This window comes from Watersipora subatra, chromosome 1 (assembly GCF_963576615.1).
Source record: "Watersipora subatra chromosome 1, tzWatSuba1.1, whole genome shotgun sequence".
NCBI lineage: Eukaryota > Metazoa > Bryozoa > Gymnolaemata > Cheilostomatida > Watersiporidae > Watersipora > Watersipora subatra.
In genome coordinates this window covers 31,832,386-31,855,563 of record NC_088708.1, presented here as the reverse complement: position 1 = coordinate 31,855,563, position 23,178 = coordinate 31,832,386, and the positions used below count along the sequence as shown (strand labels likewise).

At 37.4% G+C, this 23,178-nt stretch overlaps 2 protein-coding genes across 2 annotated transcripts in view; one reads left to right on the top strand and one right to left on the bottom strand.

Annotated features, from left to right (window-relative positions):
- Positions 1–3,307: 3,307 nt before the first annotated feature.
- Positions 3,308–4,846, bottom strand: LOC137386574 (uncharacterized). Its single transcript, XM_068072846.1, has one exon. The coding sequence runs from the start codon at positions 4,844–4,846 to the stop codon at positions 3,308–3,310; it is 1,539 nt and encodes a 512-aa protein (XP_067928947.1).
- A 4,546-nt stretch (positions 4,847–9,392) lies between these two features.
- The window catches only part of LOC137386558 (uncharacterized), a 31,848-nt gene continuing 18,062 nt past the window's right edge, over positions 9,393–23,178 (top strand). The window contains exons 1-4 of the mRNA XM_068072845.1: positions 9,393–10,077; positions 12,376–12,602; positions 14,890–15,040; positions 19,985–20,211. Of these exons, the coding sequence (XP_067928946.1) occupies positions 9,393–10,077; positions 12,376–12,602; positions 14,890–15,040; positions 19,985–20,211 (1,290 nt within the window). The remainder of the gene's footprint in view (positions 10,078–12,375; positions 12,603–14,889; positions 15,041–19,984; positions 20,212–23,178) is intronic.

Below are 23,178 nucleotides of genomic sequence, written 5' to 3'. Positions count from 1 at the left end.
GTTTCTTAGAGGTAAAAGAGTTCGTAGAGTTTAAATTAATACGTCATTTTGATGTGAAAACGGAAGAGGATGTATACATTATATAGTAAGAGCGAGGAATTGTAAGAGCTTTCGTGGTCTTGTGGTTAATTAAGCGCTGGATTAGCAAACTGCGCTTGCAATCTTCATGAAATCAAGTCCAACAAAATATGTAGTTTAAATTCCAAAACTTTTAGAGCTGTAGCTGGACATACCGAAAACAAAAAAAACAGACGACAAACTTAGAGAAATATATATATACTAGCCGCACCACCCGGCGTTGCCTGGGTAATGAAAAGTCTTTGGACAGAAAATTGATTTGTCCTTAACATATAACAACATTTACCATTCTAACTTTCAAACTACATATCATGAGAAAAGTGTTTTCTGTAGTTGAAAATAAATTAGGAGAGAAAATAAAAACAACTGTAAAAGTTTTCAAACTTTGTCAAACTGTAACTTTCAAACTTTATATCATGAGGGAACGATTTTGTACAGAACAGGTTCTTTTCTTTGGAGGTATTACACAATGTGTAACTTCTGAGAATACATGTATTTAACAGATTAAAAAAAGTATGACAGAATATGGTAGTATTTTGTGGTTGAAATTTTATTAGAACAATATCTGCCAAAAATGGTTGAATGAAAAATTAATATTAATAATAAAGGCCGGAAACTAACTAAGTAATAATAGGTAACAGTGATAGGACAATGAATAATGGTTAAACTTCAAACAGATATTAAACTCAATATATATATATATATATATATATATATATATATATATATAAGATATCCAGCAGGCATAATAAAGTGGACTGAGGAAGCCATCAAAGAAACAGATATAGCAACTCGTAAACTGCTGACCATGCATGGAGCACTCCACCCAAAATCTGATACTATTAGATTGTATCTTGATAGGAAAGATGGCGGTAGGGGACTCAAAAGTGTACAGCAGACAGTGAAAGAGGAGGAGCAAAGCATCAAAGCATATGCAGCCTCCATGGCCATCTCAGATAATTTGCTAGCTGAATTTCAATCGGCTGCTCTCACAACAGACCTACGCCCTGATGATGAGGAAATTGACTGGCATACGAAACCTCTTCATGGTGCTTACCACCAACAAATATCTAAGGTTGGCGATCTTCACCAGACATATATGTGGCTGAACAAAGGAAACCTAACGGCCAATACAGAGTCGCTAATCATGGCAGCCCAGGAGCAAGTGCTCCCAACAAGGCAACTCCAAACGAAAATCTATCACACTAGAGACGATCCTAGATGCAGACTGTGCAAAGATGCACCTGAGACCATCCAACACATCATCAGTGGATGCAGACAGCTAGCAGGGAACGCATACACTGAGCGGCATAATCATGTCGCAGGTGTTGTGTATAGAAGTCTATGTGATGAGTATGGCCTTAATAAACCACAACACTGGTGGGAAGCTCCTGGTAAGGTCAATGAAAATGACCGGGCTAAGATCCTCTGGGACTTCTACATCCAAACTGACAAGCATGTCCTAGCAAACCAACCAGATATAGTGGTGGTAGACAAGGAGAACAAGAGGGCTACTATAATAGATATAGCAGTACCCAATGACTACAATATAGCCAGCAAAGAAAAAGAAAAGGTAGAGAAATATCTCCCTCTTGGAGAAGAAATTGAAAAATGCTGGAATGTAAGAACAACCGTAATCCCAGTAGTCATTGGGGCACTGGGCGCAATAACACCGGCGCATAAAATGTGGCTTGCCCAAATACCAACAACAATCAACTCAGGTGAGTTGCAGAAAAGTGCGCTATTGGGAACAGCTACAATCTTGAGTGACGAGTGCTCAAACTCCCAGGTCTCTGGTAGGAGACCCAAGTTAGAGCAGAATTTACCACCCATACGGGGTATCCGGGGTGAGGAAACAATTTATATATATATATATATATATATATATAGACTAGGTGTGCTACCCAGCTTTGCTGGGCAATAAAAAAGGTTTTGGACAGAAAATTGATTTGTATTTAACATATAACAACATTTGCCATTCTAACTTTCAAACTACATGTCATGAAAGAAGTGTTTTGTGTAGTTGAAATAAATTAAGAGAGAAAATTAAAGCAACTGTAAAGGTTTTCAAACAACTAAGTTTAAAATTTCATAACTTGAAAGAAGTGTTTCATTGAAATAAATTAAAAGGAAAATAAAAATGTTAAGGCGTTTAAATGTAAATGTGAACTCATTAGAGAGTAATGGCTAAATATAGTCTATTTCGCTCTGATTACAATAAAAAATTATTCGGTATACAATTATATGATTTCAGTTCATTTCAGTGTTGGCATGCGAAAATTGGCATGCGAAAATTGTCATGCGAAAATATTGAAGGCTATAGATGTACATAGAATGGTATGTCCATAGTCATTATCTGATGCAATCACCTCCTAGTAAAAATCATCATCATTCAAAAAAGTACCAAAATACTATGTTAACCCTGGTAACTATAGGTACCTACAATGACTAGTGCATTTTGTGGTTACGATTTGCAAGATAGAACATTACAATGTACTACATGGAAAGTTCATACTTTCGATACAGATGTGCAACCTAAACGCTGAATTTAACTTGAATGAATTTAATTTACTAAACACATATTTGGAGGAAGTTTTAGTGTGTATTTTAGTAAACTTCAAACTTTTAAAAGAAGTTTATCATTTACGTTAGCGAATCGTGTTCATTATAACGGATACCAGATATACCGGATAACGAATATGGATAACTCGCCATGGCGAGTTCAGTGACGTGTATCTTTTAATAATGCCTATAATCGGTATACTAATAGGCAAATTTCAAGTTCGAGATAAATTATTGTTGATTTCGCGGGCCGAATTGTAGTTAGAATGCAACACGTTTATTACTGTACTCACTTCATTCGCTAGCCAGAGCAGTCTGCCTAGCCAGAGCCCAGCAATGCACAAAAATAGTAAATCAGTCTGACCAATCAGATACTAGTAAGCAAGCCAATATGCAACGGAAAAAAGGGAATCCCCTTCAAGCTAAACAGCAACACAAAATAGACTGGGTTAACAAATCATGCTAAAACATAAATCGTCACACCTCCCCTCGATTTCTAAATCAACAAGAACAGAATTAGTAAATTTCAAAACTTGAAATTCAACACTTAATACATATGATAGTCAGCAAGCCATGAAAGGGTTTGTTTGTTTCATGTTGGTCGCGCATAGTCACTGGAAACCACAACATTGTTAGCTAGATTATCACAGTCATCTGGGATCTGAAACTAATCTGGGGCGTATTGCAATTCATCATTGTCATGTTCTAGGCTATCGTCTTCTACTTGCTGTTCGGTGTCTGGCTCATGCACTTCTATGTATGTGTCGCCCCTCTCAGCTGCTGAATGTGGGTTGCAAAGCCTCAAATCACTAATGTGTGTGGATATTGAGTCCACTTTCACCGCCGTGTTTGACACTAATGATGTCACCTTGCCCTTTTGCCATTGTGTCGTACACCTTGCCTGAGGTGGCTTCACATACACAACATCTCCTGGTTTAAAAGGATTCAGCTCAGTACTCCTGGGCAGGAAGGAATTTCCAGAAACATCTGGTTTATGCTGTCCTTCATACTTGTACACCTCTTCAGCAGGAATGGCCCCATCAATCTTTGGAGAGAAATTATGCCAATATAACATCTCCTCAGCACTGCGACCTGTTCGAGCCATCATCCTTTTCACTGTTCTGTGCTGTCGTTCTGCGATGCCATTCCCTTGCTGTCGATAGGCACAAGAGAATATGTGTTCAATACCCCGCTTCTCTACCAGTTTTCTCATTACTTGGCTGCGATAGCATGGGCAGTTGTCTGACAGAAATTCCTTAGGAAGACCCCGTTCATAAAATATTTGTTCGAGCTCTTTCACCACCACCACCTCAGCTGTCTCATTTCTTAGTTGTCTCCACAAAGGGAACCTGCTAGGTCCACAGTCAACTACTGTCATGTAAGGGGTTCCTCGGTATTGAGTGATGTCTGATGCTAATCTTACCCACGTTTCCTCAACAGCCAGTTTACCACAATCCCATCTCACCGGTGAGGGATCTACCTGCCTACAGACCTGACACTCTTTGACCGCCTGTTCGACATCTTTCTTTGACACTGAGTCACCCCATTTTCGGCGGGCTAAATAAAAAGTCCTGTCGACTCCTAGGTGATTAGTGTCATGTAGGTCTCTAATTGCTTGGACTGGGTGCATACTGACAACAGCTGTGGCACACACTCGGGTCTTCAGCCATTTCTTGGAAACTCTCGTCAGCGTGTCTGCTAAGTTCTTTTCTGACTTTGCTAACTTCATTTTTACATCTAGGTCGTACAGTTCTACCAACTCGGCAATCATTCTGAGCCTCCTTCGTGTAAGCATTTTCTCCAGGCCGCATACTTTTGGTCGTTTACTGTTAATGATAATGGAGTTGACCCAACCATTCACTGTAGCTGAGTCGGGGATCACACATACTGATGTGAGGCCCCATTTCCCTCCACAACTAACACCTCGTATTACTGTGTTAGGAATTACTGTGACATTAATATGGTTGCCATCATCTTTGCGTAACCAGCAGCCATCTTCCACCTGTTGCCCATCAATCTCCACAGACACACCAATTGCCAGGTTACTTGCGTCACACCATATTGATCCACGTCTCTCGTCAGGTACTGATAACTGTCCACCTACGGGGTCTTTTTCCTTCAGCATCTCCATTGTATGATCTATCATCACCTGAACTGGCCCTGGAACTGTATCATCCCAGCCACAATCATTACTTTCTCTCTTCATATAACTACAGGCCACCTTCAATCAACCACCAACTGGGTAGTGGCCTATGAGCCTCCCACACAGGGAAAACAATTCCCTTTTTGTCATGCTCTCTGTCTTTTCACCAGTATCATTGTCTCTGCACCACTGAAGTCTACCAGACTCATCTCTTTTAACACAGAACCCCAGAACTCTAGCATCATCAATGCACTCCGGCTCCTTAGTCACTAAACCATACTTGGCGAGATGCTCCCTTACATGTGCGACTGAAACTTTATCGTTATCCACAATTATATTGCCTATGTAATGATCAGTACCAGCTTCAATCTTGCTATCCAATGAAAGTATCTTGCCTAGCACTTTTGACATGATCTTAGGCGCCACATTAAGCCCGAAGCCCATCCATGTCATCACAAAAAGCTTTTCTTTGTACCTTACAACTTGGAATTTCAAAAGCTCATTATTCACATACAGCTGCAAATAGGCTTTCTTCAAGTCGAGCATACAACAGTTGGGTCCAAACTTTCGCCATTTTAGCAGCTGTCTTGACAGACAGCTACATCTGCACCTGGATTGCAGTTTATATGCTTGTTCAATTCCCGACTGTAGTCCATCACAGGCCGAATTTCTCTCTCCTTGTTTGGTTGTTGTGCTGCCATGAGAGGTATAATGCCTTGCACTTTGCCGTGTACTGTTTCATCATGCTCTTCCAACCATCCACTGTCAATCCATGCTTCAACTTCCTGCTCATAGCCTTCTCTGCACTCATCTGAGATGCTGTACTGTCCACATTGATTTTTCAGAATGAGTTCTCCGTCCTTCCATCGCCATGCCACCGTCCACTTCTTTCCATCAAATGTGGCTATGAAATCAGTGTCCTCAACTTGTAATCCGACAAGTTTACTGCATACGCCTACTGCTACTGTTGGCTCTGAACCCTTGCAAAACCCAAAAGACGGCACACCTTCAGCGCTCACACTCATGCCGCCCAATCTTTTCACTGCATCCATCCCAATAATCGCTAAACAGTCGCACACTAAAGATATGGAAACCAAACAGCGGAGCCTAACTGTGTTTTTCCCTGTGCCAATGTACAAATCTACTTCCCCTAAGCACTCTGTGGTTTTACCACCCAACATCATCACAGTTGTACGACGTGCGCTGTATCTGACACTCAGCAGCTGCAGAGCCTGGGCACTCACTACAGATTGTTGACAACCAGTGTCTACTAATGATCGAATTTCTGCACCATTGATTAGGAGATTCATTATTGGGAGCGCCGTATCTATTGCTGTGGTGCGGGGCAAGAATCCGGCGCAAATGCTCCCCCTTTCGCATTTCCCGAGCACTCAGGACACCTGTTGGCCAGATGAGCGGTCGAGTCACAGACATAACACTTACGAACAGACTGGTCATGATTACTTGCAGATTTGTCAATTCTTCCTGTAGGGCACTGACGAGCCATGTGCCCGTTTCTAGAGCAATTGTAGCATAGCATGGCTCTACCTTGTTTCAACCCAGCACACACAAAGCTGGTCGTTGCTCCCCTTGACGCCAGCATAGCTCTGGCCTTACTCACGAGGGCAGGCAATTCCATACTATCAACATCTACATTTGATTTTAGTTGCAAAGCTATATCAGAAGGTAAGCCACCAACAAAAACACATCTGAGCAAAGGATCTGGATTTGTCTGTTCCATTAAATTTACCAATCGCCTCAGGTCAGCAAGATATACCTCCACAGACTTGCTTTCTGACAGCATCCTGCTTTTTAACTGCTCATATGAAGAAAAGACATCAATGCTGAATGCAGTCCTCAGTTCATGTTTCAGCTTATTATAATCAGCCTTTACTTCATCGCTCAACTGCTGATACAATGCAAACGCTGGTCCTGACAGGAACAATGGCAGAAACTTCAGTTTTTCAGTCACACCCTGCAGTTCTGCTACAAGCTCTAATTTTTTAATCCACACAGAGAATTCCCCACTAGTGTTGTAGTCCTCATAATTTTTTATAATGTCCGAAAATCTTACGCTCTTAGCCATTGTCTTCTTGTAGTATCGCCGAAATAGCTTGTAGTTAGAATGCAACACGTTCATTACTGTACTCACTTCATTCATTAGCCAGAGCAATCTGCCTAGCCAGAGCCCAGCAATGCACAAAAATAGTAAATCAGTCTGACCAATCAGATACTAGTAAGCAAGCCAATTCGAAACGGAAAAAAGGGAATTCCCTTCAAGCTAAACAGCAACACAAAATAGACTGGATTAACAAATCATGCTAAAACATAAATCCTCACACGAACAAATTTGCCCTAACGAAAAGAAGACGAAGAAGCATCGCATTGCTTTTACTTAAACCCCAAAATTTTTCTGAACAGAAGCATCGCAACGCGTTGCCGCCAGGCTAAAATAATTAGCATGCTCATGGGGTATACAGCATATGAAAACGTCATTGATTGATATGCCGTTCTAGCTCAGTGGTAGAGCGTCCGGATAAAAAACTTGTCAATGCATTCGTCATTAGTTCAAATCCATCAGAGAGCAAAATTTTAATAGCTATAGCTGAACAAACTAAACGACGAATTCACGAATACACACACACACGACCAACTTTGAGAAATATATATATATACATGTAGATTAATTAAAATGACAGTTTAAGTGCGGTTTAAAACAATTTTAATGAACTTAAACCTAATTTTATATCGCTTTATGTTGAGCACTTTCATGCAAGAGACTGTAAATACTACATTCATTGTGTGTATTTGTATATACAGACCAAGAGAGTAAATTCAAAACCACTAATATCATTTTATTAAGAAAGAGTTTTCTACATTTCTATGACCTATTAATATAGGCCCAATAAGCTCAAATAAACAACTGTGCCAGTAATAAAAATATCAACCTTTTAAAGTCTCTTTTTACAACTACAGATAATATTTACAGTATAGTACAGATCTGCTTTACTTCTTCTTTTGTAACTCACAGTTTTACCATGCATTAGTGTCTCGAAGTTGTAGACAATCTTCGCATTATGTGATTTTCATTATTATTCGATCTGTCATTTACGGATAAATTGACGGATATTAACGGATATTTGACAAAACTCTAAAATTTGGGAGGGTTATAAGGCCTTTCTTTCAATATGAACTTGTGGGTTCTTCATAAGGCATTTCTAAGTGCACTTGGTTTTTTTTATAAAGCTTCCATTAACAGAAATCTCCCTGTAAAAGTCTGCACACGGGAGCACTCAGTACACCCATTTTTAAACAATGTGTGTACTGAGTGTTTTTGTGTTAGATTGCCATCTAAAGCTTAAATCTATTGAGGGTTTTGCAGCCATTGTCAGTCATACACAAATGGATTACATGGATAGAGTATTTATTATGTTAATCAAGCATGCGTATAATATTTAGCCATGAACAGAAAAGAGTGAGTAAGCAATCTCAATGCTATATCCACATGCGTAATGCAATGTAATGTGTTATATTAACGTAACATAATATTTAACCCATAATATTTAAGTCAAATAGAATGTGTAATAAAATATAATATGTAACAATTGAACTGTAAGAGTGGGCATCAGACAATGAGTATATATATCTATATATGAATCGGAATGATCTCTAATTAGTAGCGATATCATCAGGTAACACACGTAATCAGGTATACTGAGCAATGTAAACAAGTATGGGATTGTCTTCTCAACAAAATCAAGCCAACTTTGCGCTATCTATTCTAATATAGCTAAATATTCTAATACAAGTAATGCTTTTATTTAGCTATTTATTACATAGCCATAGCTCAGGCTTATATAAACTAGGTCTGGAAGGCAACAGTGCCATACATACTATGAGAGTGAATAAATCACATCTTGTGTTATTATTCATACAGGAATATAACAGAAGTTATTGGTGACAAGGATGGGATAACCGTAATAAATGTTACCTGTATGAATAATAAGACAAGATGTGGTTTATTTACTTTCATATTGCACTGTTGCCTTCCAGACCTAGTTTATATAAGCCTGAGCTATGGCTATTAACTGTTGGCTTTTATCTTGGTCATAACCTTTTAGCAAAAGGACTAAAAGCAGATGCTGTTAAACAGATGCCTGCATCTACTAACATAAACAGTTTACGTTCATTACTTGGATCAGTGCAGTTCTACAGCAAATTCCTACCTAACCTATCAACGATTACAGAACCATTACATCAGCTAACTAGAAAGAATGTGCAGTGGAAGTGGAGTGCAGAACAGGAAACCAGTTTTCTTCAGCTAAAGCAACTGCTGACTGCTGACACAGTTCTTACGCATTTCAACTCAAAGCTGCCTATAGGAATAGCATGTGATGCTTCCGAAAAGGAATTGGAGCTGTTTTATTTCACAGATATGAGGACAATAGTGAAAGACCTATTATGCATGCTTCTAAAACATTGACGGTTACCCAAAGAAAATATGGTCAGATTCAAAAAGAGGCACTAGCTATATTTGCGTTGAAGAAGTTTCACCAATTTCTCTATTGCAAAAAATTCACCATCGTTACTGACCAGAGCATTGACATTAATGTTTGCACCTAACAAAGGAACTCCTGCACTTGCTGCTAATCGATTAGCAAGATGGGCTCTTTTATTTAGTCAATATGAATATGAAATTGAATATAGAAAGACTAACAAACATGGGAATGCAGATGCTTTTAGTCGGCTACCTGTTGGACCAGATGTTGAGTTTGACAGAGAGGAAGATGATGCTGACGTAGACATTATTTGCACTATAAAAACTATTGGAGCTCAACTAAATCCTACAGATCCAGGAGTAATAGTCAAAGAATCTTCTAAAGACATTGTTATCTCTACAGTAATGAGATACACAACAGAAGGATGGCCACATCGAGAAAAAGAAACTCCAGCTACTTCTGAAATCAAAGAATTTAAAAAGTTAGAAAACTCACTATCTGTGTGTAATGATTGTCTACTCTATGTACACAAAGTAGTAATTCCTACCAGCCTACTAAAAGAAGTACCGAAGATATTGCATCTCGGACATTTTGGGATACAAAGGATGAAGCAGCTAGCACCCACAGCAGTATACTGGCCTAGAATGGATGGTGACATTGCGGAGACAAGCAAGTTGTGTACATCGTGTGCTGAAAATCAGAGACTACCTTCAAAGTATCCTGTACATCCGTGTATGCTACCAGAGAAACCATGGAGTCGTCTACACTTAGATCATGCTATCAAGTTTATGGGAAGTAACTGGCTAGTTCTCACAGATGCTTACATTAAATATCCCTGCATTCACAGGACCAGTTCTACATCGACAAAATCAACTACTGATCTTTTAGAACAAGATTTTTCACACTTTGGCTATCCACACACATTAGTTACAGACAATGCTACTACCTATAAATCAGTAGAGTTTCAACAGTGGTGCAAAGAAAGAGGAAATACACATTTATAAGGAGCTCCTTATCATCCTACAACGAATGGAGCTGCTGAGAGAATGGTGCAATCGTTTAAACAAGCTTTAAAAAAGTCTACCCTACCACCTAATGCAGCATTATTAGAATTCCTGATGCATTATAGAACACCTTTGGAGACTGGATATTCACCAAGCCAACTGCTACATGGAAGGCAAAACCGATGCAAAATTGACATAACTATTCCATCACCAGCCCATTCGGCTCAAGGAAGACAATCTAAAAATACACAGCTTCTGAATGACACAGTAAACAAGATTCACAGCTATCAAGTTGGAGATCCATGCTATGTGTTATACTGTGGCCCTAGAAGATCTAATCAGCCCCGATGGGTTCCAGCATTAGTGACTAAAGTCTATGGCCAGCGAAGTGTTAATGTTAGAGTATGGCCACGCGGACCTACATGGAGAAGACATATAGAACAACTAAAACCTAGATTTAGCACAGAAGAAGACCTACACTCTTGAGATATATCTCAAACATCAGATAAAAATAGTGACAGGCTGCCTATCCCGGTACCTCCTGAAAAATCAGTGTGTCAACCAAAGAGACTAAATCTTAGACATCCTCTACACAGTGATTATGGACCAGATAATCCACGTAGATCATCTAGAAGGAGACAGCAAACACAAATTATCCGTAACGTTTTGTCTGTTCATATTATCTCCAGACTAGTGATGTGTTAGATTGCCATCTAAAGCTTAAATCATACTAACTCTGCGCTATCTATTCTAATATAGCTTAATATTCTAATACAAGTTATGCTTTTGTTTAGCTATTTATTAAATAGCCATAGCTCAGGCTTATATCAACTAGGTCTGGAAGGCAACAGTGCAATACATACTATGATAGTGAATAAATCACATCTTGTGTTATTATTCATACAGGAACATAACATTTTGTCTAGATACTTTAGAAATAATACTTTCCTAAGTTTATTGTTTTACAATTTAGCAATCTCTTTTTTGTTTAATTTGCAGCTTTATTAGTAGTCAGTTCTTACCTACTTATTTCAGTGTTTACTAGTTCAAGTTCAGTATAGGATGTGCTTATTTGATGTTCAGTATCAGTATATATGCTTACCATTTTTGAGAACTTATATATCAGGTACTAGATTACTAGTATAATTATTACTATGACTATCTGAGGTATACAGATTTATGAATAGGGGCTTTAAAATACCCATACAGCTGAGCAATCTTACAGTCTTCCCATGTCAGAAAAAATTGAGGATTCACCAGAAACCTAGGTCCCTAATTTTGAGTTGAATTTTTTATATCAACCTGCTAGCACATGTTCTTCATTCTGGTAGCCCAAAAAAAAAAAGTTGTGTTGACATTACAGTGCGAAAGTGGGAAGGACCCGTTGAAAGGAACAAACACAAACATTAACTAGCAATAAGTGACAAATTTGTCAGTGAAAAAATATCTACAGGCATCGCAGGTAAAAATGATAATTTTTAAAGTTTTCTGCCAGAGATTTCGGTGCAGATGTACCTGTTCAGCCTGTTTAGAGATTGACTTGTTTTTACATTACAAAGGCAAGTTCAAGGTTGTGGTTAATAACCTGTTTTTTTCTATTTTCCTTATAGTGCATCAATGAAGTTTTTCTTTCTTAGCTGTAATGCAGCCGTGTTTACCGGTAATTTGATGGATGGTGATAGCTATAGTTCTTAATTGTCATCAGAAGTATGTGAATTTTGTTTATGTATTATATCGGAGGGTAAGAAACCTGTAGAAATTTCACAGCATGGTGGATTATAGAGTAAAGCAGATTAAAAAAAAATTGGCCAAAATAATGGCTTGTATTGCAAATTTGCACTCGTAAAAATTTAATTGCAAACATTTTCTGACCTACACAAAGCTTAACTTGTGGCATCTCTTAGAGAAGCTATTCTGAAGCGCCTGTCAATATTTTTATTGTAGCGTAAATGACATACCTAATCATACCTTTGCTCTACAGAAACCCTTTTGATCATTTATTTTCTGACTAGCAAGAAATTAGTTAGTAGATAGCAAGCCAGTTTCCTCATCCATCCAATTTCACTTAGGTTTGTTTTGGATTTTGCAGGGCAGACAACTCAGACAACTGCTGATGGTCATCAGATAAAAATTCGTCATCACTCCCGCTCTAGGTATGATGAAGTAGTTGGTGATGGATTAGCTGGTCTCGTTGTTGGTGCAAAGGTGTATATTCTTTCGGATAAGAGTCGGAGCGGTACTGTGAAATGGATCGGTTGCTATCATAACCAAGCGTGTGATACACATAAAGAAGATTTTATCGTTGGTGTGAAACTGGTAAGCCACCATTGTGCATTACAACCGTTGGCAGTGTATTAGACTTTGCATGCTTGGGTTTCCACCACCCAAAAGTAAAAAAGTGAGAGGTAATGGTGAATTTTAGTTGTGTATCCACATACATGTAGGTGTGTGGGACAGCCTGACGCACACCACAGTGTGGGCCACGTAGGAAATGGTAGCTCAAACTAAACTAGGCTCAGTTACACAAGCAAAGATCAAGATGCAACACTATGGTGTCTACTACCAAACAATCTGATGGGTTAGCAGAGCTGAGTCTCTGCAGTAAAAATGACTACAAATGACTACAAGAGTTAATTCCTGGAAAGATCTTCAGCTGAAGGTGGTTTGCACTAGTCATCTAGTCTCCTTCTGTATTCATGAACAATATTAAATTGGAGTCGTCTACTACCCGTAGTGAGTTTAAGATTGCAAAGTGAATTATTATATTGATGAACAGTGAGCATCTACCAGTTCACAAACAGAGCAATGCAAATGGAATAGAATACAATGCTCACCATTCGTCTGATGTATGTAATATTACCACATAAGTAGTTACAGTACAATGAAGAAGTTGATAGTTCTAAGATTTCAAATTAAACCACAAATGTTGAAGGTATCTATGTAATATAGTTGAAAACTTTCATAACAAATTCGTTGAAAATGAATCTTCACATCAAAAAATGCTTCAGTTGTAGAGCAACAGAGCAATGGTACAGCAACTCTATTATAAGGCTGTAGATCAAAACGATGTTGTACACTACCCCATGGTGTTTCTAAAATCTGAAGAGCTTCTAGGATTGTCTGTCTCCTCATCAACCAACCCATACAATACGTGCTCCTATCAAAACTTAAACTCACCAAAGCCTTATACTAGAGCAAGATTAGTAGCGAAGACGTTCTTTGCTTACCTATATCATAGAAGCAACTATACTCACTAGGCATGGAACAGGAGAAGATGTCTTCATACCAGAAATTTCTATAATTTCTACATTTAGGCCTTTTCAATTAAGTTTTGTCATGTCCTCAAACAAAGCCCAAGACAAAGATTAAAAGTAGGCAAACTTCGTTTACAGAAATTTTACTTTTTATATTAGTCCTTTATAATAGAGCTGGCAGCTGCAAAAATATGTTTGCTCTTGTCCCAAATGGAAATACAAAAAATTCCATCTACAATATAGCTGTCTTAAACAAAAATATTTGTTGTCATGATAATATTAGTATTATATAGTATAATGTAGTATTATTTATCTGAATTAAAGGTTGACTTGCAATAAATTCACATTACAGTTATTTGATATGAAAAGATTCACCATGTCTTACTCTGTTGTGTTGTAGGTGCAAAATATGTGGAAAGGTGATTACAAGCTCTTAAAAGCTAAAAAACGAACAGAAAATCGCAGCCCCGCGAGACCGCCGTAGTTTGGATTCCCTTTCCAAAACAGCTCAAATGTGATGTAGTTGTGAGAGATGGTTTCTGTTTAAACTTTCATGCAATCTTATTCGTCAAAATATTTTCGCAAATATACTTCACGCATTCAATAAAACTATGTCTATTGTTCTTACGCGTCAGTTTTATTGTCATCATAATGCTGTCGCTTTTAGCAGTGATATCTTATAACTTACCGTAAAAATTCATTAAACATTTTAACCTTAGCTCGAAGGAGTACATATCATTGTCTGATAATCATGATGAGCCGGTTGGTCACCTGGGATAATTGAAAAGTGCTGCAAAAATTATTTGCGAAGTATTGGGTCACATGATCAGATTACGACTTGCCAATTAGACCAGGCCGAAACAAAACTGTCAAGTAGCGAGCATCTATATTTGATATGAGGTCTTCAGTAAAACCCGAAGTGTTTGTCATAAACTAGTACTACGATAAGTTTTATATTGAGCTTTGTATTGGCCTTTCAATTCACGTGAGAACATACGTGACAAGACGATAACCAAGTTTCGTGGTTACGTCATCGAAATAAAGAGATTCTAATCTACGGCGGCTTTTCGTTTTTGAGCTTTTAAGAGCTTGTAATCACATTTCCACATATTTTGCACGTACAACACAACAGAGTAAGACATGGTGAATCTTTTGATACCAAATAACTGTAATGTGAATTGTGTTGCAAGTCAACCTTAAAGAGAAATGCTTCTTTAAAAAGCCACCATATTTCACAAATTCACCATTCTTTTCTGATTCTTATGTAACACTAAATAATTCTGCTGCGTTCTAAACTAGGTTCATCATTGATGCGCTTTCTCTCATAACCCCCGAGTTCAATGATACAGGACAATCCAAAGCAAGAAGTTATTTCTGAAGGACTGACCTATGGTGAACATGATGGAGAGCATATGGTGAACTCTTCTAGACCGGATATAAAGTTCCTCAAACTTCAGTACTGCTTTCTATTTAAAGACACTAAGACTGCGGACTACAGCGGTATTTGCAACTATTCTTCACTATTCTTTGTCATATACTGCTGAAAAGGGATCTAAAACATGTCAAACTCAGTAACAGTCTTCTAAATATTCTCTGACAATATCAATCTTTGCACTATAACTACTTCTTGAAACAGCTCTGACTCATTCAATTGTCGCAAAGTTTTTTTATATGTTTATCATTCTGGACTTCTATCAAGTATAGGACAATCCATAATTTTTGTTGGTGAGTTATAAATTTTGCCTAAATTTCCAAAAGTACCGCTGAAAAACAGATTTTCAAAAAAGTAGGCTATAAATGTTACTCTGAGCTGGAAAACCTTCATTAAAGTTGTACAGATGGGAGATTTTTTATTCAGAATTCATTTAATTTGTGTTCATCAAACAATTGTAGCATGCCTTTCATAGAACATGTTTGAAAGGTTATTTTTGATTGGCCTTTGTCACCTAATCGAAAATGGAACATAAATATAAACATAAGTTTATAAATTTATATATCTATGTAAATCTCAAAGTTTGTGTGTATGTATGTACTTCGGTTTGTCCAGTTATAGCTATTAAACTCTTTGAACGAAAAGCTCGCTGGATTTGAACTCACGGAGATTATAATCGCAAGTTTCAAACCACGCATTTAACCACTGAGCTATACAGCTCTTAGCATTCTATCGCACTTGTCATATATCGTATACTGTATGCACATAGTAACTGTGCTCTTTTGATTATTGACTAATATTACTTTTTGCATTTGTTTTTTTTTTTAAATTGTTTAAAAAATTTTTTGCTACCATTGCCAATTTTTTTAATTTGTTATTTTTAAATGTGCCGTTTCAATTTCAAATGTGCCGTTACACTTCTATTTCCAGTTTTTTTCATAAGGTTCGATCGCTTAAACGGTGAAGGCTAATACTTTTCACGCGGACAATTGTATTACCTCGAGTAGGAATAGCCTCTACACTCTCTCTCCCTCTTTCTCCCCCTCTCTCTCCCCCTCTCTCTCCCCCTCTCTCTCGCCCTCTCTCTCGCCCTCTCTCTCCCCCTCTCTCCCCCTCTCTCTCTCTCTCTCCCCCTCTCTCTCCCTCTCTCTCCCCCTCTCTCTCCCCCTCTCTCTCCCCCTCTCTCTCCCCCTCTCTCTCCCCCTCTCTCTCTCTCCCCTCTCTCTCCCCCTCTCTCTCCCCCTCTCTCTCCCCCTCTCTCTCCCCCTCTCTCTCTCCCCCTCTCTCTCTCCCCCTCTCTCTCTCCCCCCTCTCTCTCCCCCTCTCTCTCTCGATCAGACTAGGTACCAGACAAAGACAGTTCGATACCTCATTTTTACACATGATATTTATCGAGAGGTACCAGTATCGTCGTATTAAAAGTTTTAATGGATAGCTTCTGCTGGAATAGTAACCTTTTTTATACACACTTCTAAGCATCAATTATTATTTTAACATATTCAGGATTTTCTTAGTTCGTATTAATTGTATCATTACAAAATCACCTTTCATTGTAATCATAGCAAAACAGACTTAATTTAGCCATTACTTGCTAATTATTTCACATTTACATTTAAACACTTTTATTGTTGTTTTATTTTGCTTCTTAATTTATTTGACCTGCACAAAACATTTTCCTCATGATATGAATTTTGAAAGTTACAATTGTTTGACAAAGTTTGAAAACCTTTCCAGTTGTTTTATTGTTTTCTTAATTTATTTAAATTGCACAAAACACTTTTTTCATGATATGGAGTTTGAAAGTTGGAATGGTAAATGTTGTTATATGCTAAATATAAATTTTCTGTGCAAAAACTTTTATCACCCAGGTAACGCCGCACATTCAACTAGTATAAATACAGTCAAACATGGATAACTCAAACTTCACAGGACCGAGCGAAAGTGTTCGAGTTATTAGAGCGTTCAAGTTATCAGACCACTGTCACAAGTCCATGTATTTACTAGTAGATACATGTACATATACAAACTATAATATAAATCAAAAGCATAAATGGCTTGTTTCAAATTAAATGCTTCTAATGTAAAGTTTAAAAGACTTTTATCAGAAAGTATAGAGATTTTTCTATTACTTGAGATTGGTTTGTTGTTTGAGGTGATGTGATTGCCAGAGCGTTTTTTAGATTAAAATTGGCAAAACTTGATCGCTTTTGAAATGCTCAGAAGAAAAGACATCTTTTTTTTGAGCGTTTTAACCAAGATCAATTTTGCCGATTTTTCTTGAAGTTTATGCGACGGTTACCTCATTTTTCCTTGCTTCCGAAGGGCCATCGCTAAGCGGATGTTTGGTAAAAATCAAATTTCACCAAACCTTTAGAAAAGTCGTTGACAAAAAGATGATGGTAATAACGAGGCCTAAGAACTACTAAAAGTTGATGTTTATCTCTATGGCTTGGAATAAAATGATTTTCTAAAGCGATAACAACTGTTTCGGTAGCCGTTGGGCAAAAAACTGTTCGAGTTAACAAAGTTGAGGTCTAGTTATCTAAAGCAATTTATCATTACGTGAGAACGGACCAAACAGAACCGTTCTAAAATAGGTAATAGATTTATATATATATATATATATAAATCTATTACCTATTTTTAGTCTATGCTTTTGCCCTACTATGAAATAATTGTAGACATATTGTTACTTTTGTTATTGGTTATTACTGGCACGCTTGAAGATCATGATTGCATGAGAGATCATGGCGCGCAAAAATTATAAGCACAATTATTCCAAACTATGGCAAGCTGGCTGCATGGTTTAGTGGTAGGACACTTGTTTCAAAATCTGTGCATCCGAATGTACAATTTCGATTCTCGTGAGATGCCAACTTTTTTCTTAACACCCAGACAGAAGGATGGACTTATTATAAAAAAGGTTTAGACTAGCTTAAGTTACTCAAATTCATTAGAATAAGAAACATAGTTAATGGCAACTACATTGCCTGCCACTGTTCATAAGCTGTTTTAAGTCTTGAACGAATGTGTAACATAAGAAGTTATAAATGTTTTTCAACAATCTGTGTTAGCTATGCCTCGAGCTTTTCAATATTTGAATCATGCATTGGGCAGACACACATAGAAATAAATAAACAACTTCATTTAAGTTAGAATGGTAAAAATTGTATACCATAAATTCTGACATACAAGTCGACCCAGCATATAAGTCGAGGTCTAAAGTTTGGTTTAAAAATCCTGGTTTTGACAAGTACCTGCCGTATAAGGCGACCCTCTTCTCTGGCTCAAATAATTTATCGCTAGTAGTTCAGTTTGCATTAGGGGCGGGCGATGTGTAGCTGAGGAAGTAGCATTCAAAAACACCAACAATAAAAATGCACATGTTTTTTGTGCTGTCGACAACATGTATAAAAGCGACAACTAACAAAAGAGCTAAAGATGACAGTTCTAGTAAAGACCACGGAATGAAAAGTGTTCTATTGGCCCACTTCGCCAATAGAACGCAACTGCCACCTTTGATAATTGTACGTTTTTAACAGAAAAGCCATGCCGCTAGAAAGATTTTTGTCAGGAATTGTGATTTATGTACAAGAACAAGGATGAATGGATCTCAGAGGATGTGTCAAATGGATTACTGAAGTGTGGGCTTGTGGGCAGATACTATGAAAAAAGCATTTAATTTTAAAACACAAGTTGTTCCAGAAGAGAGTCTTAGTGGTGACAATTTGAATGGCTAAAAATGCGACTTGGTGTTTGATCGATCTCATGTTGAGTAGGGTTGCTAGTATTTTACAAATAAGTTCCTATATGTTCATTTTGATTTGCGATGGTCTTTTTAAAGTTAAATTTCACTAGAATTGGTTTCATGAAAAACATGACTGCCGTTTAGGCCAAGAATGGATTTTTAAGCTTGAAATTTTGTGTCAAAGTTTTGACTTGATGCCGGAATTTGTGGTATGTTGATGACAAATAAATTTTCTGTGGAAAAACTTTTTATTCCCTGCAACGCCAGGCATTCAGATCGTTGTTTATGTGTTATGTCCAACACTCTTTGTGGTTTTCGTTGCATTACTCAAGTACAGTTATACGTGTTATGTCATCATATTGTGCCGCTTTGTTTTGTAGTTGTGCTTTACGTTTTCATATTTTATCTTCTCTTTCACACCTGTAGCAGTCAATATAAGTGTGTCTTGGAAAGCAGTTGTCACCCAGTGCTTTTTACAGCAATTCTTTCATGTTTAATTTTCATGTTGTCAAGTACCAAATATTTTATTCACAAGGTTTTTTGAAGGACGTTCAGATAAGTTAATCTTTTTTAAAAAGATATACGACACATATACCACACATTTAATTGTCTGTAAAATTAGTGGTTTTTCTTCAGCATTAATTTGGCTTTGTTGGTGCTATGAATTAACAGTTGAAGGAGTAGTGTCTTGCTAAATGATCAGTTTCTTGATAAAGGATTAGTGTTATGATAAAGGATTAGTGTTATGACAAAGGATTAGTGTTATGATAAAGGATTAGTGTTATGATACAGGATTAGTGCTATGACAAAGGATTAGTGTTATGATAAAGGATTAGTGTTATGATAAAGGATTAGTGGTATGGCAAAGGATTAGTGTTATGACAAAGGATTAGTGTTATGATAAAGATTAGTGCTTTGACAAAGGATTAGTGTTATGATAAAGGATTAGTGTCATGAGAAAGGATTAGTGTCATGGTACAGGACTAGTGTCACGATAAAGCATTAGAGTTTATCACATTAAACTAAGCTACCTAGAGAAGACTGGGTGTCATCTCATTTCGATATGTGTGTTGAGACCTGCCGCTATGCTGAGTACTTCTCTATATCTGGGTTACAATAAATATCTACTCTCAATAACCTTATCTTTCACTCATGCACACAAAACATAGTAACCTTCACCCTAGTGACAAAGAACTTCTATAGATTTTAGAGAATTTCATAAAGCGTATAGTTGTTCATCAGTAATTTTTCTTTGATATTGCAGAGCAAACAGCCCAAACAACTGCCTCCGGTCGTCACATAAAAATTTATCACTCTCGTGGCTCAAAGTTCGATGAAGTAGTTGGTGATGGCCTATCAGGTTTCGCAGCTGGTGTGAGAGTTTACCTTAATTCAGACAATAGACAGGGAGGTACAGTGAAATGGATCGGCTGTTACCACCAACAAGCACCTGTGACCTATGAACCAGATTTCATCGCTGGAATAAAATTTGTAAGCGCATACAGCTTATACAGTTAGCTTATATATTCACTTATGCTCTCAGTATGCATACACCATGCTAAGATGTTTAAAGATTTGAATTGACCAGACTTGATCGCAGCTAAAACGATTCAAGAAGATTCAAGTGAGTGCGATTACGACGTCTATACATGTAGTTGCATTTTGGCAAAGAGACCGACAGAATGGAGACGTGTAACGCTGCAACATGAATGCAATAGCCGATAACAATAACGAGATAGACAAGCTGCCACTCAACTGGTGCCATCATTTTGGCATATGTTTCTCTTCTGAGTATTTTGACTGCGATCAAGTTTTGTCGATTTTAATATTGAAACATCCTGGCAGTCAGATCACCTCAAACATCAAAAACGATTGCAAATGATAGCAAAATACCAATACTTTCTCATAAAATCTACTAAAATTTTGGTGAGTTCATCATTAAGACTAATATGTTGATCAGTACAAAACTGAAAACGGATAAAGTACCTTTTTGGAAAATCTTCACCATGAATTCAGTCTGTATTGTGCTTGCATAGGTTTGCCAATACTAAGACAGAGTTGTCAATACTTGCCATTACAAATCATATACTGAAGAAGCCAACTAACATATTGCTGCATTATACATGTGAAACTATACTCCGTGTCGTCAGCTGACCACCTTTTTAGTTTTCTTGAAAAATCTATGTCGAAAAATATCACTTTGTCATTGTGAGGGTCTGTTAGTCCGCCAAAACGCTATACGTTTCCACATACATGTATTTTAGCCAATTTTATCCAAACTTTACAAGCGTATGCTCTGTGCTATCCGACAGGTTGCTAAAAACGTTTGGTCTCAAAATTCAATGCGGCTCATGTGAACCAGTTTTTAAACACTCACAAAATGCAAATACAAAAAAGAAATCAGGCTTACTGCTAGCCCGGCAGTAAGTTGGAAAGCAGTCGATTAGCGCAGTTGGTGGAGTGTCGGTCAATGAAGTGGAATGTCATGAGTTCGAGACCCATACAAAGGAGTATTTTATGAAGCATCTTAGTTACAGTCTGTATCATTTCTTCACTTCGAGGGTTTCAAGCAGAATTACTAGATCAGAGTTTTACAAGTTCAAGTAATCCACTCACTACTACTCAATACTTTGCAGAATAATCTTTACTTTAGTATAATATCAGTGTTTGTCGTTAGTCTGTTAGTTATGGCTACTATTGTTTAAGAATGAAAATCCGCTTTGCACTGGATTTGGACTCAGAACCTCCAGATCTGCGAGCAGTCATGCTGAACCACTAGGCTAAGCGGCTATATTGCTATACAATAGATTAATTGTGGCCATAGTCATGACATTGATTAAAACACTCACGCTTCAAACACTTGGGAAAATACTATCGGTTATTACTAGCATGCTTGAAAATCCTGATTGCGCGAGAGATCATTACTCGTAACGTAATGATTATCAAGCTGGCTTCAGACACGACTCCTTTTATTATTAAGATTTATATTAGCTCAAGTTACTAGCTTAAGTTACTCAAATTATTTGGGTAATTATATTATTACCCAATAATAATTTGTATTGCATATTAATAATGCCGGGCATTCATCTAATATTTGCTATAATAAGAGGGGTGTTTCATGACAAAAAAAATTTGCTTGAAAGAAAGCTTATAAGAGCATACTGCCGGAGCTCCATACATTACGTCCAGCTTATTTAATGTAAAAAAGCAGACCAACTACAAGCAACGCTGAGCTTAGTTGGAAATCTTAGAACTTCTGTTTTCTATATAAATGCGGCATGATCTCTCTGACTAGAAACTCAATAATTTGCCTTTGTACTGAAGACATTAAATACAATTTCCCCCAGTGAAGCATTCATGGATTGTTGCCGTGAAAGCAGTGTAGCAATTTGCATTAAAAATCTGCAGGCAACAATGCTTGCTGCTAGTAATTTATATAGCCTAGGACACTTTTATTTCGCTAGTATTTAGTTTCGTGAGTAGCACACAGAGTAAAAATTCGCTGCAACTTAATTTCGTGGCTCTGATGAGTGCGAAAATAGTGATGTGAAAATAAATGCGATGGAACAAACAGATTATATGCCTCAGGTCCAGTTCGCTAGTAAGAAAAAATTTTCAATTTGGGACCAGTTTGTATTTGTAAACCGCAGGTTGAAATGTGTGGGTGAGATTGACAATTGCTGCCATTTGTTCTTTGGACTATCAATGACGTCTAGGTCCCTCCCGCTGTGACTCTCACATGTCTTTCACACTCAAGTCCCAAGAAGAAGAAAATAGATAACAACCAACTTCACAACCAGAACTGTATAACATGGTTGGACCTGGGGAGGATTGTTATTGTTTTTGGGTGGTACCACCACACACGAAAATTACCTGCATTTCTAATATGACGATTTTGTTGTGGATATAAATGAACAAAGCTATTTAATTCCGCATTTTCACTCGTTCATTATGATAGTTTAGTTTCACCCATGAAATTTTCGCAACTGGATGACTCCTCGAAAATGCGAAAGTTAGATGACGTGAATACATAAGTGTCCTAGGGTATATATACTAGCTGTACTACCCGGCATTGCCTGGTTAATAAAAAAGTCTTTGGACAGAAAATTGGTTTGTATTTAACATATTGCAACATTTGCCATTCTAACTTTCAAACTGCATATCATGAGAAAATATTTTATGGATAGCTTTTGATGGAACAATAACCTCATGATATGAAGTTTATAAATTAGAATGGCAAATGTTGTTATTTGTTAAATACGAATCGGTTTTCTGGCCAAAGGCTTTTTTATTACCCGGGCAACGCCGGGTAGCACAGCTAGTCTGTGTATATAAGTGTAAATATAAGAGAGTGAGGAATAACTGATACTTCTAATCTTACATGATAGTCCAGTAAATCTTACTGATAATCTTTTAGATATTTGTTGTAAAATGTGATAGGATAATGAATAATGTTTA

Bases quoted from the DNA above. Each gene is read 5' to 3' on its own strand.
- LOC137386574 (XM_068072846.1), bottom strand. From the start codon at position 4,846: ATGAAGAGAGAAAGTAATGATTGTGGCTGGGATGATACAGTTCCAGGG.